This window comes from Mauremys reevesii, linkage group 1 (assembly GCF_016161935.1).
Source record: "Mauremys reevesii isolate NIE-2019 linkage group 1, ASM1616193v1, whole genome shotgun sequence".
NCBI classification, from domain to species: Eukaryota; Metazoa; Chordata; order Testudines; family Geoemydidae; genus Mauremys; species Mauremys reevesii.
In genome coordinates this window covers 243,522,837-243,542,962 of record NC_052623.1, presented here as the reverse complement: position 1 = coordinate 243,542,962, position 20,126 = coordinate 243,522,837, and the positions used below count along the sequence as shown (strand labels likewise).

Genomic DNA, 20,126 nt, shown 5'->3' with positions numbered 1-20,126 from the left:
TAAAGAGCAATATTTACTCAACTAGCAATGCTTGGTCAAATGCCTAGCAAAATCAAACCTGGGGGGGAGGGACAGCTCAGTAGTTTGAGCATTGGCCTGCTATACTCAGGGTTGTGAATTCAATCCTTGAGGGGGCCATTTGGGGAACTGGGGCAAAAAATGTGGGGATGGGTCCTGCAGGGGTTGGACTAGATGACCTCTTAAGGCACCTTCCAACCCTGATATTCTAAGATAGGGAATGAAAACACAGTTGGTTTATGGTGTATGATAGTAATTTTATCTTACTTGTATAGGTAATCTGATTGCACATTTCCATAAGTAAACTTCTAACTCCCCATTTCTGTTTTGATTATAAACTGGTAATTGCTGTCTGCACAGGAAGCAGTTTGGCAGGTTTTAATGTTATGTGCTGAGCCCCTAATTTACCCATTTAAAATGTTCTTGGTGTCTTCTAGATTAGAAACAGGGAATATTATCATGGAGAATTCAGCAAAAGAAAATGCTCAGTTGTTCTCAAAAACCATAATCCTGCCAATTGACAGGTCTTCATCTAAATCTGAATCTTCTGCTTCCAAGGAGAAACAAACATGCTGTGGAGGTATAAAGGTAAGGAAGAGCTCTGAATTTTACAGCACAGACCGGTGAATGGCTGAAGTTTTGTTGCTGGGTGTTTTTTCCCCCCTGGAATGTTACTCTTTTTCCGTTCAGTGTAAAAAGTGGTATAGATGGAGCTAATTTATGAAGTTCTGACGCTGATTCAAATTTCCCTAACTTTTTGGGGATGTTCAACTCTGGGGCTATGGTTCAGGCTCACGTGTAATGTGTGTTCAGTAGCCACTATTAACAACTAATATTTACCCACAGTTACCAGCCCATGGTATTTCCCTGAGTTAACAATAGAATAGTACACTGGTTCTCAAACTTTTTTTTGTGTGGAACATTTGATGATCTTCCCAAATGTCATTTGTACCGTTATCTAACTATTGTAAAGTGCTTTGGATAAAAGCGCTATATAAAAAGAAACCCTTAATAATAATGAATGGTTTTTTTGTTCTACAAATAAAAGCGCACAACTCATATTTTAATATCAGTAGTATTGCCTTTCTAATCAGGTGGATGTGCCTTCTCTCCCCTGCTGTGGCAGCCCCTGAGCTGGGGCTGGGAAGGAGTGGGGGGTCTCTCCCTCTCTCCCCACTGCAGCAGCTCCTGAGCTCTGGCTGGGAAGGAGTGGGGGATCTTTCCCCCACCACAGCAGCCCCTGAGCTGGGGCTGGGAAGGAGACCCGTCTCTCCCTGGCAGCCGCAGCCCTGGAACTGGGGAAAGTTGCCTCTTTCTCTGGCCGCTGCAGTCCTGCACGTCCCAAATTCCCCCCACTCCCTCACCCCCCTGCCCCCTCCCACCTACACCTTATTCCCCCCAAGGCCACCACCTCACCTTACATGTGCATCTTCTCCAGGGTCCAGGCACCTAATTAGTAGAGCCAGACCTGTGCGGCTGCACTGATTAGGTGGGTGGCCCTTCATTCTCTCGTGTGCAGCTGCCCCCTTAGAGGGAACTATCCGCAGACCACCTGAATGGAGCTCATGGACCACTAGTGGTCCATGGACCACAGCTTGGGACAGGGCCGGCTCTAGGTATTTTGCCACCCCAAGCACGTGCTTAGTTTGCTGGTGCCTAGATCTGGTCCTGGTTTGAGAACCTCTGGAATAGTAAATGTTTGTAGTACCAGTGTGTGGGGTCAGTAAATGTCTTTTTTTTTTTTTTAAATTGGCAGCCCTGGTAATATAGGTTTCTGGAATTTGAAAAATGATTCCTACTACTTTTATGTCCATTTTGAACACTTTACTGATTGAACAAATATGAATTTTGATTTGTGGTACTATGAATGAGAAAGCCCTGAAAGCCAACAGTAATGTGTGTGTGGGTTTTTTTTTGGTTCTCATCAAACTCTGAGCCCACCCAAAATTGCTCTGCTTGAATGAGAGCACTCTCTTGTGAGTTCAACTTCAGCAGCCTCAGACTTGTGATGTAGCATTGCAATGTGATAATGTCACAACACATTCACATTACAATACCATTCTGGAAGAGCACTCCCTCTGGAAATCTAGCCCTGCACAAGCTGGCGGTAGAAGATCAGTTACTTTTTCATGCAACTGGTCTTTTCTTGCAATCTGCACTCCAGGGATTGGCTTCTGCTGTGGTACGAGTTGAGTTTACTGAGGTATATGTAGTCACAATCTGAATCAGAACATCTTTGGCTTTGCCTAATTCTTGCTCCCCTTCACATTCTTTATTCCCTTTGGTTTTCCATTGTTACAGTGCATTGTTTCCAGTTACAATCTGAGCCAATATGCATAGAAAGAGTACCATTGATTTCAATGAGATTGGGGCCTGTAAATAACAGCCCATAACAGATAATCTGCTCTGTGATACAATGATTCTGGTAATCTTTTACAGAATAAAATGACAATTTTGACAACATAAACGCCTGAATATTTACATTGGTCTTATGTATCACCACACAGATATCCACTGATGGCTGAAAACTGGGCCACTGTTGCTGAGAAATTAAAAACAAGTGGTATTAATTAAACCTGCATTATAATAGCAATAAGATCATTGCCCCTCTGTTTGCTCCACAATAATCTGATTCCCTCATTGAATAAACCTTCAGTCACAGTTCAGCCACTCAGGAATCAGCTTATTGCCTCCAAAATACACTAATATTAGAGCTGAAACAATTAGTCCAGTTTGGAAATTTTGCTGCTATCATGCTTCCGGACCTGGAAAGCTGGGTCAGTTAACCTCTAGAAAACTTGAATAATGAGGAGATTCAGCAAATTGGTTTTGTAAACGGCCAGCCTTTCACAAACTTTGCACTTAGGTTTACTTACCAAAAAAAGCACTGGCTGATTTATGGTGAGGTCAACACCCAACTTGATCTATGTTTGGAGGTGAGCTGGAGAAGGATGGAACATCCTGGGCATTTCCACATTGCCAGTGTAATCCAGGAGCATTTTTGCTACCTCCTGATGTCAGGTTCCCTATTGGGTAGTTCCAAGACATTTAAGAAAACTGACATCAAAATATGTCTGAAAATGAAGAGGTTTGAAGTCCTATTTTCATTACATCATCTACCCCTGAAAATATTCATGTTTTTATATGACCATATAAAATCCAAAGTCATTAACGTGCACACAGAGGAAAAGGACAGTTATGCTTATTTTCCTTGGAAAGCTTTCTGAAAGCCCTCCTGGTGGGCAATACTGTTCATACCATACAAAGTGGGGAAAGTTTTATTTAAATTATAGCAGGCACTTGGGAGATTTCCGCGGGTGGCAGCCCGTGCTGGGAAGTAATGCAAGTGCGACACTGGGAAATTAGAAAGCGCAATGCGGAAGTTTGCATTAAACTTTAATACCAATTCTACAATCAATAGACCAAATTATGTATTAGGAGGGAAGTGTTCCTATGGAGCTCTTGATTTACCCCGTTTTGTGTAATTGCACTCAGGATAGTCATAAATGCACAGCACGGGGGGAGAGTGTGGCCCTTGGTGTGTGTTATACATTGTGACGTGCATCATTGCTATGGGTTTTTTCCTACACAAAGAAAAGCCATATACGTGCAGTCAGCACAGCCTTTGTTTGAGAGTGAAAAAACGACGTGTGGCCTCCATTAGAAAGAACACAGTGTTTGACTCTATTCTGGAGCTGGTTGCATCCAACTGAAAATAACTAGCTGTGCAAAAAGAGATGTGGGGAGTTTCCATTTAACAGATATAGTACACAGAAATCTAGTCTGTGTTAGGGCTGGCCTTACTCATGGTACCACGTAATGGCTAGGTCCCTAGGGCATAAATCTCCGCCATCTCTAGTGTCCCCATCCCGGCTGTCACTCCAGCACAGTGGTGGTCTCTCTTCTGGCAGGTAGTAACTCATCCCTCCGCCCAGGTCTCTATTGAAGTCCACCCCTTTTGTCTAACAAAGTGTAGAAGTGCAACATCCCCCAGAAAGAGTTTCTGGCTTGGCTCAGCTCCGGGCCCCTGAAGACCTCACAACCTTACTTCAGGGCTTACAATGTCTTTATCTCTCTTACCTCAAGGAGGCAGAAGGGTTATGTCACCCTTGTTGCTGGTTGGTAGGGGAGCCCAGGCCCACCCTCTCTGCAGGGCTCTGACCCAGGGCTCTGTGAGAGGCAGTAATATCAAACACCCAGGCATTCTCTGATGTTACCTCCCTCGACCACTTCCTACCATTTACTTTCTCAGCTCAGTGCATGGTGATATTGTCACAAACAATCCAAGAAAAGCTAGAGTGCAGGGTTCTTTACTCCTTAAGGATCTTTAATCTGGTCCTCTTCTGCGGCCTTGGGTACCTGTTGCTTGTGGACCCCCCTTCTCTGCAGCAACAGCTCCCACTGTACCCTTACTTGGGCACTCTCAGATAGTATCACCACTTACTATCCCTGTCCCCTTTCTGAGCTGTCTGGCTTGCTTTTAAACTCCTCCTCCTGCTGGAGCAGGCTCTGGAGGTGCAGTGGGATGTGACCACTTGGGCCTAGAACTGCTCCTTAACCCTCTTCTATCCCAGTGTGGGGTTTATATACCCCATCACGCAGATATAAGAGAAAAACAAATATACGCTGTAGTTACTATATGACAGGAGATTTGATGGGGGAAGGATCGTTCTACAAAGGACATTTTTCATATGAAGAATTTTAAAATGAAGGTTTGAGGGTGGCTCTGGAGATTGATAAAGGGATGCAGCACCTTTTGTCTCAGGCTTATTGGTTAACATCCAGTCCAGGTTGGGTTGTTTAAAGCCCCTGTTCTGCAAGTTGCTCCACAGTAGGAGATTCTCCTGTCCTGGGTCTCAGTGACTTCAGTAAGAACAACTTTCAGGATAAGGGTTTTAAAGGTATTGGATGGCTGGTCCCCTATATGAAATGGGTTGCTACTGTCACTCTATTCCAGGGCCGCCCAGAGGATTCAGGGGGGCTGGGGTTTTTGGTGGCAGGGCCCCCTCCCCCCCGCTTTGGCAGCAATTCGGCGGCGGGGGGTCCCGCCGCCAAAGTGCCACAAAGACCTGTGGCGGGGTCCCCCTGCCGCCGAATTACTGCCGAAGACCCAGCACTTCGGCGGCAGGTCTCGCTTCAGCGGTAATTCGGTGCCGGGGGATCCTTCCGCCCCGGGGTGGAAGGACCCCCCGCTGCCAAAGACCCAGAGCGGAAGAAGCTCCGGGGGCCCGGGCCCCGTGAGAGTTTTCCGGGGCCCCCGGAGTGAGTGAAGGACCCTGCTCCAGGGGCCCCACCTACCCCCCCCCTCTGAAGGACCCTGCCCCTGCCCCACTTACCCCCCACCTCTGGTCAGCCCTGGTCTCTTCCCTAGTGAATAAGTGTCCATATGAAAAAAACAATCCATCAAAATTGACAGTAATTGCTTCTATAGGAGGCTGAATTATCCCCCTAGCCCTAGAGACAAGGTTTGCTTTGTCATTTTGTTGTCTCCTGCTAGAGATAATAGCAGTGTTGTTGGACAGTGAAGGAAATTTGAACTGCTGCTGTCCATGAGCTGTGGGTAAACAGAAGATTGTCAATCCAGCACCTTTCACAAACACAATGAAAAATCTCTTATAATAATAATTAATAATAAAAGTATATATATATTTTAAAAAATCATTTAATTCAATTAATACAACAAAATATTTGTTATAGTATGATCTTAATTACCATCGACTTCTCTCACAGATATTTCTTGGCGCATTATCCTTTGTTTACTTCGCTAAAGCATTGTCAGGAAGTTATCTAAAAAGTACCATCACCCAAATAGAAAGAAGATTCGATATCCCTTCTTCTTTGGTTGGTGTTATTGACGGCAGCTTTGAAATTGGTATGTGGTGCTTTCATTTTCAGACAAAACTAATGCCACCTGTCATTGTGGCAAATGATCGTACAAATCTCATAGGCCTATTGAAGTTAAATGAGATCCATTTGGCAAGAGCAAATGTGGCCTTTAATATGTGTTTACATTTGGTGTGACAGTGATGAGACTGTGCTTAACATGGCCCTGATCGTGTAATGATTGAAACTGTGGTGGTGACTGCTGCTTTAGAGATGGTTCTTGTTAGCACTGTTTTTCTGAACCAGCATGAGAGAAATGTGATGGCCAAGGTATAGACTACTCCCCTAGATAGCACAATGCAGGGTTGCAGCAGAGCCTGATTCACCCATAGCGTGGCCTGAGCTGCCGACATTTCATTTATCCATGTAATTCAGCAGTGGTGCCCTCAGTTGTATGCACAGAATGTACTATTGGCGGTGCCCCTCCTCACCACTGCCAACAGCTGCCCCACTGCCCGTTCAGGTTTGGTCCTACGCTCCCTCTGTCATGACGGAGGGGCTGCGGGGCCAAACCGGAGTGAGCACATTGGGCAGGGGGAGGCCAGTGCTGCTCCGCCTTGCGGCTGCTGCATAGTGAGGCAGGTCCGACATCAGGGCTTCCCACAGGGAGCCTGCCCAGCCTCATCCTGTCCCCCTCTCAGGGATGGGGGTGTGATGCTGCACCTGGGCAAGCCAGGCTGGGAGGCAGGGGCTGAGCCTAGCAAAGACTTGGGGTGTGGAAAGCTGTGGCCAGCAGCTACAGAGGGTTGGCTTCACGGGTACTGATGGTGTGTACCATGGGGAAAAATTCCAGGGGGGCACCTCTGTAATTAAGTGCTGTGGTAAGGGATCTGCATACATCAGACCATGTATTATTCTTTCCTTAAGCAAGCCCAGCCAGAGACATGTACCATGGAGGTTATTGGTTACCTTGAAGCAGTGTTAAAAGGGTTTGGCACTGGTGTTAGCAGTAGACAAAAGACAATACTTTTCTCGTGCAATGTTCAGCCCTCTCTCCCCTGGCGTTGTCACTGTGAGATCCCTTCCTGTGTAATCCAGCCAGGATAGCTCTGTGATTTGGTAAACAGCGAGAATACAAAGATCAAATCCTATATTGCCTCCATTGGTCAATGGATCAAGGGTACTCCTGCACTGAGATCTCTTGCATGACATCATGTAAAGTTACCATCAAACCTTTGCACTTATGTCAAAATTCCTTCAGTTTAGTGTTTTGTGGCATTTTAGCACTCCTGGGAATATAATATTGGCTAAGGTACCCAAAGTCCTATTACTTGGCTGCCTCATTCCCTCCCCCCGCCTTGACATTTCACCTCTCTGTCTAGTGGCTGCCATCTGCCTAGGTCCTCGCTTTCAGCTGCTTCTACAGGTGCCCATGTTCTTCCTAACTGATCCTGGACACTTGCATAACTATTTGGAAACAAGGAGGAGACCTACGACCATGTGAGCAGCCATCTTTCTGTGGACTCCCAACAAGCGTTAGGCCACAATTTGGGAATGACTGGTTTAGCGTGTAGTTCACTTATGAATATGTTGTAAATCCAAGTTACCTTTTTGTATTTTTCAAAGGGAATCTCCTAATCATAATTCTTGTAAGCTACTTTGGAGCGAAACTTCATAGGCCAAAGATAATTGGAGTTGGTTGCCTAATAATGTCAGCTGGAACCTTTCTAATTGCGATGCCCCAATTCTTTATGGGACGGTAAGTGCAAAGCAATCTGTTCTTTCAGTTCAGAAAGAAATGCACTAGCAGAGAACTTACCTTTTGCCCATGAACCTATTTAAACCACAGACACTGATTGTGGAAGTGCTGATGGGAACAGAGGTAATATGGTTACTATTATTAATTGTTTATTACAAATAGATTATTTATTACTATCGTTGAGCAAATAATAGAAAAATATTCCATTAATATCCATGCAAATTTGAAATTCATTTCTGATTAGTTGATGTTTGTAAGCCCTTTCTGGGCATGATTTAAAGCCCATTGGAGCCATCTATGATAAAGTGACTAATAAAAACAGAAAATAGTGAGCAGGAAAGAACTATGTAGGACCCAGAGGACCCTCCCACTATTTTGTATTCTACACTAGACCAGATTTGGGACTCAGAATACCAGGTGGTCTTCTGGGATGTGGTCACATGCACACTTCATACAGTACAATATTCTTACAAGATACATTTACTTATCTAACCCCTCTCAATCATGTTACATATAACCTGTAATCCATGCAGCTTGTTGGGATCGCCTTAATCAGATGCACCTGAGACTTCATTTAAGTGCTTTGGTACATGCATATCTTCAGTGAGGATACAATGAAATTTTTTGTTGTAATATATTGTAAGGGGGAGGAAGAGTAAAGATGTCGTTTTTTTACACAGCTATAGGTATGAGATATTTTCTTCCTCCACCAATTCTACTGTCAGCATCTCCCCATGTCTACAGGATAAAAACCAAATACCACTCTCAGTCTTAGAAAGGTCTCAAGCCAAAATAAATGCAGGTAAGAATATTCCATTTTTAAAAAAAATATTGTGTATGTATGTAGTTGGGTCTGGTAGTACTGGCTATTATGAAGCTTGCCCAATACATCACATTATAAGACCCTGTTTTCTGTTGCCAAACTTTAACTATTTGGGCTGAAATTCTAGTTTAGTGATTTGCCCAGCATCACATATACATTGCGAACTCTGTGGCAGAGGTAGGGATGGAATCCAGTTCCCCAGGGCAGCATTCAACTGCTGTAACAATAGGACCCCTTCTCTTCTCTCACTGTCTATCCCCTGCCTCATTCACTATGCACCTGTTTGCTTCTGCAACAAGTGAAGCAGGGGGGTGCCACGGACAACAGCCTCCTTCATTGCACAATCCTGATTCATCCCCAAAATAGCTTCATCTTGCCACATATTGAACAACAGAGAGAAAACAATATTAAATAGCTGCTCCTTAAGTGAACACCGTCCATCCTGTGCACCCAATGAGGCAGAGGCCCTATGTAAAAAAATAAATAGTATGTGATCATGTAATTCAAGACTGTATCATAATGCAACCTTAATTCTGGCATTTCTTAAGTTTTGAGCACTGACTTTGTGACCTTAATAATGCTCTTTTAACATAGTTTGTGTGTTTTTTATATATATTATATACTTAAAATTTATATATATAAAATATAAAAAACAAGATATATCCCAAGCAACCATGTAAAGTGTGACAAAGTTCCTCCTCTACCTTGGTGGGTCCTGTGCTTATTTGGCAGATTTGCTCACCTCAGTGATCTTCCCCTCTGGTGGAACCCACAGTCTGGGTCAACTTCTCCTGTGTCTGATCAGGAGTTGGGAGGTTTGTGGGGAACCCAGGCCCACCCTCTACCCCAGGTTCCAGCCCAGGGCCCTGTGGATTGCAGCTGTCTATAGTGCCTCCTGTAACAGCTGCACGACAGCTACAACTCCCTGGGCTACTTCCCCATGGCCTCCTCCAAACACCTGCTTTATCCTCCCCACAGGACCTTCCTCCTGGCATCTGATAATGTACTCCTTAGTCCTCCAGCAGCACACCCTCTCACTCTCAGCTCCTTGCGCCTCTTGCTCCCAGCTCCTCACACACACTTCCTCTCCTCTGGCTCCCCCCTCCCTGACTGGAGTGAGCTCCTTTTTAAACCCAGGTGCCCTGATTAGCCTGCCTTGATTGGCTACAGGTGATCTAATCAGCCTGTCTGCCTTAATTGGTTCTAGCAGGTTCCTGACTACTCTAGTGCAGCCCCTGCTCTGGTCACTCAGGGAACAGAAAACTACTCATCCAGTGACCAGTATATTTGCCCTCTACCAGACTCCTGTACCCCACTGGCCTGGGTCTGTCACAAAAGGCAATTATCTTTGTTTCATATCTGTGCTACTTTTTATACTAGAAACATAGTTGAACCTTCTTTAATGCCATCTTTTAATTCCCCCAATCCTGGGGCCATTCAGAGGCTAGTAAGATACCTGGCATAAATTGAAGCAGCCTGAGAAATGCTTATTTCCAGCTGCCTGTGGCCCAAAGGAGCTGTCCAACCAAGGTAGGGATAGCTGGGTCTTGGGAACACCCTGGGATACCCTCAATATAGGAGAATGGTAAGGATTGCAGGGGTGGAAGTCCTATACACCATCTGAGCATTTCCCCCATAATTGTGAATTCTGAGTGGGATAGAGCTGCTGGTTTTACAGCTGCTTGGTGCTGCGATGTACTAGTGAAAGTACAGGAGCATCAGTTTCACAGGTGCCCTGCTAGGTGGGATGACTGCCATAAAGCCGTGTGTGCAGGTTCTGCAGGAATCTCAATAAACTCAAATACCTCAACATTCAATGAACAACGGAAATCTCTGTGTTTCTTATTTCTGTTGAGGTTTGGTGTTGCGATTTATTTATTTTTGGGTATAGATGCACATGTATTGGTCCAAAACATAAAATAAAGCCTGGTCTTTGTCGGTGCATTGGCACCATCTAGGAATTGAAATAACCTGTTATCTGTGTGGCACTGAGGAAAATATAGATTCTAAAGCCAATAGGGGCCCTATTGATATTTGCCTGTATGACTTAAAGAGAACCATTAGAGTCCCTTTCACCTCTGCTCACAATGCTACAGAATTTTAGCTGTTTGAATGAAATGCATGAGGTGTGTGCTACAGCACAGGCACTGAATCTGGTGCATAAAACAGCACAGAAGTGGTTTAAAATTCCATTCCACTGACTGGTCTTGGGAGTGTTCTTTTATCTTTGCAATACATCTGTGGGCTCAGTTCCTCCTCCCAATTACACAGGTGCCAACAGGAAATGTACTTGTACATCTAAGGACAGAGCTGAGCCCTGTGTGTTCAATGTCAAAATGTCACAAACAATGTCTTGTTTTACCCCCTCTCTCTCTCTCTCTGTATCCAGGATGTGAAAAAGAAGTTGAATCGTCCATGTGGATCTATGTTTTGCTTGGGAATCTTTTGCGTGGGATAGGGGAGACTCCTATCCAGCCTTTGGGAATTACGTATATTGACGATTATGCCAGTGAAGACAGTGCTGCTTTCTACATTGGTAAAATAATTAATCAAATTACTTGATACTAATGTCTTATTTTTCACAAGACATAAATTGAGTTGTTTTCAGTAGCAGAATGAGTGACATTAAATTAACTTGTCTTGATTATTTTGCTTGCCTGGTTTAAAATTTTCAAGGTTTTATTTAAAAGCTGTGTGCATTTTAGGGGCCAAATTCCACTCTTGGTTACACCAGTGCAGTCCCATTATCTTCACTGAGAAGATAATTTGGCCTTGGGTTCCTGTTGCTACCTTAATCTTATTAAATCTTCTGCATGTGGATTAGTGGATCACACACTCAGTTCTCTGGAGGGGAATAGAAATTTATATAGCATAGATTTATTTGGTGCTTAAAGTGTAACATGGAATTTAAATTAAGCACAGATAAACTATTATGAACAGAATCAGAACTTGGAATCTTCCCTCCAAACTGAATCCAAACAGTCATATGTTGAGGGTCGAAATACTTAAAAGAACTTTTTCCCTATTGTGTTTCGTGTGTGACGATACCTGTATGTTAAGCTGAAATACCATCTGAAAGGTTTTTATCACTAGAAACTTCTTTTTTTTTTTTTTAAGTATTTCTAGTCTGGTTAGAAGTGAGATCTACCAGAAATTTTATGCAAAAATTTGTTCTTGCAAGATTTCCAGATCAATTTTGAAAACTCAAAAGATGTGTGTAGGTTGGATAAGAGCCTAACAAAAAACATCTGAACTTAATCCAATGTGACGTGCTGAACCTTTTTGAGGTTTGTCCATCGCTAATAAAACACGTTGGTTAATGTACACACATTTTCTGACCACCTTATACATAATTTGCAACCCTGTTGGTGGCACTTCTGAATTTGGACCACACACTTCCATGAATTCACTTATTCCAGGCTGAATTTGGTCTGTTAATTAGGTGACTGCAAAAAAACCAAAAGTGAAATTTTGATGCAATGAGCCAATTTTTGCCTTTTGATACAATGGTGCTAGTCTGGAGCAATTCCATTGTCTGGGAATAAGAATTAGATTATTTTGGATTTGCACCAATGTGTGTGAAGGCAGAATTTGATCCTGCATGTTAAAATACAGATCACTTTTCACTGATACTGTACACAAGAACAGAGCATGACAATGTATGAAAACAGAGTCATTTAAGGCAGAAAAATGACAGTTTCCTTGTGTTTTTTTGCAGGGTGTGTACAGACAGTTGCAATTATAGGCCCAATATTTGGTTTTCTTTTAGGATCCCTCTGTGCCAAACTATATGTTGACATTGGCTTTGTAGACTTGGGTAAGTCAGAAAAATCATTTTTAAAAATTGTTTACTCTATGTGTTGCATTGAAAAGTTCCAAATCCTTCAAAGTAAATGATATGGGGGATATAAAAAGGCAGGTTAAATTAAAGGCTTGAGGGTAGTTGGCTTCGGAAGATTTTAAACTGAAAAATTATTTCCAGCATAAGAAGAATTCTCTTTTCCCCCATCATAATATTGCTTAAATTAAATAAAAGACATTAAAATACAATCCCTTGAATTCAGCAAAACCTGTCAGCAAAAAAAAGTGATATATTCTGCATGCATGTTTTCTAAAGTAATGGGATTTTGGATGTTGTTTGTAGAGACTGAATGCCTAGAGTATAAGAAAGGGACTGAATGAGGTGTAAAGTACTTCTCAACATGAATAAGGATGGCAGAATCTGACCCAGAAATAGGTCATATAATTAGAGCTGGTTGGAAAATGTTGTTTATTCCCCCCTCCCCAAAGATAATTTTTGACTTTTCAGAAACAAACAAACAAAAACAACAAACAAACCCAAAACCAACCAAAAAACAAAACAGAGAAACTGAAAATTTTTGGTCAAAACCTTCTTCCTTTTTTTTTTTGACAATGGTTCAGGTTTTTGGTTTTCTGACTTTTTTTTTTTTATGGTAAGCTGAATTTTTTTCTTTCATCAACCTCCCCTCTTCCCCCCACCAAGTTTTCCATCCGAAAAAAGTTTGGATGGAAATTTTTTGACCATCCTTAAAATGACTCTTTTAGTGAATGTTTTGAATTCCTTGCCCTGACTGTACTGGGACAGGGGTAAACAGCAATGCATAAATAACTCTATGTTGTTGCTATATTTTTGAAATCCATTGTACTGATAAGATGATGCTCTAATCAGTGGGATTGATCTTGTGAACTGCCGAACACTTGCCCCTTTGACCCTTATTGATTTAATAGGATGTTGCTTAGCACATGTCATGAACAGAATCAGAGTTTGAATATGAAACACTGATAGAAACATGTGGCACAACTATCTATTTTTAAACCCTACAGGTAGATAGATGTTGTTTGTGTCAGTGCTGGAGAAAATACAATTGGCATTTTGATGTGATATAAATGCTGATTACATTTAACCCAAATCACAAGTTATACAGAAATATGAGAACTCAAAAGAAAAACTCCCAGTCTGCATGGGAGATGTGGCAGCATCATGGTTATATGCCTCAATGGCAACCTTTCTGACCACTTAAGGAACAGTGTAGATAGTTTCTAAAGGGGGGGTCTACTCCACAGCTGTCAGAAAAGTATTAGATGTGGGTGGGGATGGTGATTATGGAAAAAGAGATCTGGGGCTCTGTTGAAGAAATAAGAATCTCTGCTGCGAGAGGTACCCTCCAAAATTTGTTTTGCTCTTAACAAACTTTCACTAAATATGCATATATGTCCCTCTTCCCCCCCTGTACCACAGACAGTATAACAATAACTCACAATGATGCCCGATGGGTAGGAGCTTGGTGGCTTGGTTATTTAATAGCAGGTGTGTTAAGTGTTCTGGCTGCCATCCCATTCTGGTTCTTACCAAAGCACCTGCCAAGACCAGAAAGCAGAAAGGATTCCAGTACCTCCTCTGAGCAGTCAAAGTTCATTATTGAAGATAACAGGGAGCATCACAGATCTTATGAACAGCAAGTAAAGATACTTGAAATGGCGAAAGGCAAGTAAACACAGTTTGTTTTATAACTGTTTAGTTTTACACCTTACCTTTCAGGCTTGACCTCTGTTTAAAGGCCCCAGAATTGATTTTGGCTTAGTGGCACCATGGGATTAGCAATATGAACAAAAGGGGCCCTCTAATTGCTTCCTAGCCCCTCATCTCCTACAGCACAGTTTCTCCAGCTGGGTTTGTGACCCTGAAGTGATCCATGAGGCTGTTGGGGGAGAATTTGCAAAAAGGCTATAGATCTTTCCCTGTAAAAGATGTATGTTTAAACAAACCCAATAGAAAGGGGACCTATAAACACCCCCCCTCAAAAAATAGTCAAAACTACAGAAAGTTTGCAAACCCCTACTGTAAAATCTTGAGGTTGATTGAAAGCACCATGTTCAGAAAAATGAATTGGAAAATAATTGGCTTCTACTCACACAAGCATGCCTAGGCTGAACAAAATGCAGGAAAAGGCAAAGTTATGGCATCTGCTTGTATGGAAGCAGGACATAAAAATATTTTATTTATAAGACCAAGCCACACTATTTCACTATAACTAGTGCCCTTCCCACTAATTTCTGAGAATTTTACGTCAGCAAGTTGGCAAGTTATTCACTAACAACACTTGGGATTTTGGATCAAAGTGAAATAAACCAGGGGATGTTACAGGATTTTGGCTACCTAATGATAGAAAAATTGTGGTTGTTCTTTATTTAGTGGATGCACGCAACATTCATGCGTTATAATGAGTTCCACTCATTTACATTGAGGTCATGAACAAGCCAAGGATATAATCAACTTTGGCTAAAGCCTGAATTAAATCCCTCTCTTTGTGACAGAAAGGAGAAAAAGGAGAGAGAGAGAGAAATTTAATGCGAGCCTGAAAGTAAATATTTTTTCTTTTATTAATTGCCATGCCTATGTTTTGCTGGAAACATAAAAATATCACAAAAAAGGCTTTTTGTGTGGTATTTCCAATGTGCCTCAAAAGACGACAGAAGGACGGCCATACTGGGTCAGATCAATGGTTCATCTAGCCCAGTATCCTGTCTTCTGTCAGTGGCCAATGCGAGATGCTTCAGAGGGAATGAACAGAACAGGCAATCATCAAGTGATCCATCCCCTGTCGTCCATTCCCAGCTTCTGGCAAATAGAGGCAAGGGGAACACACAGTGTGGGGTGGATCCCTGACCATCTTGGCTAATAGGTCTAGTTCTTTTTTGAACCCTGTTATGGTTTAGGCCTCTGGTAATGAGTTCCACAGGTTGACTGTGCATTATTTGGAAGAAGTACTTCCATTTGTGTGTTTTAAATCTGCTGCCTATTAATTTCATTAGGTGACCCCCTAGTTCTTGTGTTATGTGAAAGAGTAAATAACACTTCCTTATTTACTTTCTCCACACCAGTCATGATTTTATAGACCTCTATCATATCCCCCCCTTAGTAGTCTCATTTCTAAGCTGAAAAGTCCCAGTCTTTTTAATTTCTCCTCATACAGAAGCTGTTCCATATCCACAATAATTTTTGTTGCCCATCTCTGTACTTTTTTCAGTTCTAATGTATCTTTTTTGAGATGGGGTGACCAGAACTGCATGTGGTATTCAAGGTGTGGGCATACCATGGATTTATATAGAGGCATTATGATATTTTTTTGTCTTACTATCTATTCTTTTCCTAATGGTTCCTAACACTCAGTTAGCTTTTGTGACTGCTGCTGCATATTGAACAGATGTTTTCAGAGAACTATCCACAATGACTCCAAGATCTTTTTTCAGTGGTAACAGCTAATTTAGAATCCATTATTTTGTATGTATAGTTGGGATTATATTTTCCAATGTGCATTACTTTGCATGTATCAAGATTTAATTTCCTCTACCATTTTTGCCCAGGCACACAGTTTTGTGAGATCCCTTTTTAATTCTTTGCAGTCTGCTTTGGACTTACCTAGCTTGAGTAATTTTGTATTGTGTGCAAAGTTTGCCACTTCACTCTTTACCCCTTTTTTTTCAGATCATTTATGACTATGTTGAACAGCACTGGTTCCAGTACAGACCTCTGGGGGAAACCACTATTTACCTCTCTCCATTCTGAAAACTGACCATTTATTCCTACCCATTGTTTCCTGCCTTTTAATCAGTTACTGATCCATGAGGGAACCTTCCTTCTTATCTCATGACAGCTTACTGAGCTTAAGAGCCTTTGGTGAGGGATCTTGTCAAAGGTTTTCTGAAAGTCTAAGTACACTACATTTACTGGATCACCCTTATTCTCATGCTTGTTGACCCCCTCAATGAATTCTAATGGATTGGTGAGGCATGATTTCCCTTTACAAAAGCCAAGTTGACTCTTCCCCAACAAATCGTGTTCATCTAGGTGTCTGATAATTCGGTTCTTTACTATAGTTTCAACCAATTTGCCTGGTACTGAAGTTAGGCTCACTGGCCTGTAATTGCTGGGATCACCTCTGGAGCCTTTTATAAAAAATGGTGTCATATTACCTATCATTGGGTACAGAAGCTAATTTAAATTCCATACATACCACACGTAGTAGTTCTGCAATTTCATATATGAGTTCCTTCAGAACTTCTGGGTGAATACCATCTGGTCCTGGTGACTTATTACTGTTTAAATTAACAATTAAATTTATCAGTGAGAACTGGAAATCAAGGTATTGTGAAGTCATCTGAAAATATCACCTTCACAGATCCCTTCTCTTGCATGTGTGTGAGTCAAACAGTGACTGTTGAAGTAGTTTCTACAGACAGCAAATTGAAACTTATCCAACTCTCTCTGCCCTTTAAGGTTCATCCATCTCTAAAATATATACCAAAGCTGATCGAAGTAGGGATGGGGCACAGTCTGGTTAAAGCACTGGGTGGAGAATCACAAGATCTGGATTCTAGTCCCAGATATTCCACAGACTTGTTTTTCATTGGCCTTAGATTTCCAAAAGGGTCTCTAGTTTTGGGTGCCTCAGCAGCTGAGTAAGATCACATGACCCATATAGGGCCAAGCCAGTTGAAGCCAGTGGGAAGTGTGGGTGCTCAGTGCACCTGAAAAGCAGGTCCTTAGTTGTCTAAAGTTGAATACCAAAAAAAGTGAGGCACTCAAAACAAAATGCCATTTTTGTAAATTTGACACTTAACTAGTTTGTTCCTCACCCCCCCAACCCTCCATCTGTAAAATAGGGATCATACCCACCTCACAGCAATGCTGTGGAACTGACTTCATTAATCTTTATTAAACATTGTGTGGTCCTTGATGGGAAAGTGCTATTGAATTACAAAATTTTATTCATATTAATTATTATTTTTCCAGTTTGATTTTCACTAACAGAGCATTTTGGTTTGCAGATTTCCTGCCATCAGTGAAGAACCTCTTCGGAAATCCAGTTTACTTTCTATATTTATGTGCAAGCATCATTCAGTTCAATTCTTTAATTGGCATGGTAACATATAAACCAAAATATATTGAGCAACAGTATGGGCAATCATCTTCAAAAACGAATTTTGTTATAGGTATGTTAAGTCAACTTCTTGGCACCTTAAAAATGGAAACCTTTCAGATTGCCGACTGGTACACAGAAATGGGCAAAAAATGCTTCTGAAGACTACTTTCTGCTCCCCTTGTAAAAATTTTAAATACCAGACGCTGAACATGAATCTGTGTTATCATTGGATTTAGCATTTAATTAACTCTGAATCTAAATGTATGCAAGAGCTGCTGCAAGAGATTGTTGAGATTGCTGATTTACTTACCCTTCTTCCAGAAAATATAAAAGAAAAATATCAGGCAATCACAAGAAAATAACTTAAATCAGGAATTAATTTTAAAATAGTTTCTGTAAATAGATATTTATTAGTATTGCTCACTTCCTGACTTCCCATTCCCTCACCTCCATTTGAAGACCCCTTACGGCTCCTTCCTCTCAGCATCTGCTTTGTGGCTCAGCCCTCCCTCCAGTTTCCCCCTCTTCTGGGGGACTCCTCCAGCAAGAGTCCAGCCACTCCTCGTAGCAGCTTGGCCGTCCATAGCCGGGCTGCTTCTTCAGTGAGGGGGACCCAGGCCCACCCACTACTCCAGGTCCCGGCTCAGGGACCCTGCCAACAGCAGTTTCCTGCTGCCTCTTCCTTCCAGGTCTCTGTCTCTATTCCCTGAGCCACTTCCCCACAGCCTCTGTTCCTTCTGCTCCTGCCTCTGGCTCCAGCTCCTTTGCCCTCTTCCCAGGGCCTCGAGCATGTAAGTCCTGGAAGCCTGCCAGGAGCCCTCTAGGAAGCCAGTCTTCTCCCTAGGGCTCCTTGCAGCAGACTAACTCGCTCTGGTCTGCATCTTCCTTTTATATGGGCCGGCTGGGCCCTGATTGGCTGGTCCAGCCTCTGTCCTAATTGTCTGCAGCTGCCACCCTAATTGGCTGTTTCCCCTGCAGCCAGTCTTTGGGCTGCCTGCTGCTCAGCCTCCCTAGGCTGGTTTTAACTCTCTCAGGACCAGTATGGGGCAGGTGCCCCGTCACAGGACCCAATTATGGTGTAGCTGTAGCATCTCTAGAATTTATTAAAAAATTAGTTAAATAATGTTATTCTCGATTAACAGACGGAGGTAAAGAAAACCATCTGGGCATCATATTTACCTCCTATAAAATGCCTACAATTTTTAGTTATTTGCATGTGGGAATGTTGAAAAGAAAAGAAAAGGTGATGCCACAGTGACATGACTCAGCATGGAGGCCAGTAGGTCTCTCAATTGTCCTAGTTTGCTCTTATTGTAAGACATCTCTTCCTGCTGCCTTCCTGTTGATCTGTGCTATGCTGCTAGTTTCCCAGTTCCAGATCACACCTTCCAACTGCTGACTTCATCCTTCCCCCGTTTCCAGGCTGTATCAATGTTATAGTGCATTCTCCATGAGACTTAAGGGAGATATAACATGTTCTGACCCATAAACTATCGCCTTGCCCTGCAGAGAGTCCTTACTGGGGCTGGGGCAGCACTGTCCCCGTTCATACAGAAAGGGGTAGATCCACCAGACACGGTACCTTTCATACAAAGATGGAGTGGGGACAATCCCTGGTTATTTCATTTTATTTCACTTGTTACAGTGAGCCTGTCATGATAATTCCTTGAAGATAGAAGTTGGAATTTCCTGGCATGAGACCCATAGAAATGTAGACAAGCAAAGGTGATGGCCAGAAAAGCATTCAAAACAATTCATATAGGCAATACAGTAGTTTGCATTGTATATAAAGATTTTCCTAGTGCTAAGCTTTCAGCTATGTGTGAAATGATTTAGGATTAATACCCATCAAATTTCACAAAGCACTGGAACAGTGCTTGGCAAAGGCTATGTGGCTCTGCTAGGTTTGAAAGCGTTCTAGCTGTATTGCCATCACTATAAGGCAGATCACTGAATTCCTCCCTGACACAAAGCATGGTCCAGGTAGCCAGCAATGACCTTCCCGAGGATCTCTGCCTGAATTCCTTTGATAAATATCAGGATTAGCAAAGGCTGTGAGAGGTGTGAAGCATAGCAACTACAAAACAGTTGGAGGCGTTAAATAGTTACAGTACAAAGGTGCACTGCAGGATTCTTACACCAAAGAATATTCAGGAGAGCCAAAGGGGCCGGATGCATTCTTTAGGCAAACTTGCTACTTTTTAAAGTATTGTTTGTATCACTCCCAAAGCTGAGGCTCAAACACAACAGAGTTGGACATGGTCCCTGCTCTAAAGAGTTTACCAGCTCGGATTTAGAGCTGGCACCACAAGTGAGAGCCAGCACTGGAGAACTAACAAGTTGAGAGTATTGGGATGACAGGCTATATAAATAAGATCACGGGGTGACTCTCTTAGTTCATGCATACGGCATTGTAAACATAGCTTTTTAAAAATCTTAAAGTGGGATTTTTAAGTTGTCAAATTTCTATTGCCATAGATGCCGATAGGAGTTTTATCTTTGACTTCAATGGGAGCAGAATTAGCCCCACACCAAACACTTTTGAAAATCCCACCTTTCATTAGCTGTCTTCCTATAGGCTTTGTGGCAGAAATTAGCTTTATCTTGTTTTATTCTTAGTTTATTACAAAATATTGATAGGCATGTTTACTTCCACTATGTTCATTTTCAAATCAGTGAATTCATACAGTTTCCTATAAAGATGAACGTTTAAAGAAACATGCAATTAAAATATATATCACAATGCTTCCTAATTCAG

General features: G+C 42.3%; 1 protein-coding gene across 1 annotated transcript in view; it reads left to right on the top strand.

The window, feature by feature from the left end:
- The window catches only part of LOC120395467 (solute carrier organic anion transporter family member 1C1-like), a 44,883-nt gene that overhangs the window by 6,028 nt on the left and 18,729 nt on the right, over window positions 1-20,126 (top strand). The window contains exons 2-9 of the mRNA XM_039519905.1: window positions 456-606; window positions 5,749-5,890; window positions 7,468-7,600; window positions 8,281-8,402; window positions 10,813-10,959; window positions 12,142-12,240; window positions 13,684-13,929; window positions 17,274-17,438. Coding sequence (XP_039375839.1) covers window positions 478-606; window positions 5,749-5,890; window positions 7,468-7,600; window positions 8,281-8,402; window positions 10,813-10,959; window positions 12,142-12,240; window positions 13,684-13,929; window positions 17,274-17,438 — 1,183 coding nt within the window. The 5' untranslated portion in view covers window positions 456-477. The remainder of the gene's footprint in view (window positions 1-455; window positions 607-5,748; window positions 5,891-7,467; window positions 7,601-8,280; window positions 8,403-10,812; window positions 10,960-12,141; window positions 12,241-13,683; window positions 13,930-17,273; window positions 17,439-20,126) is intronic.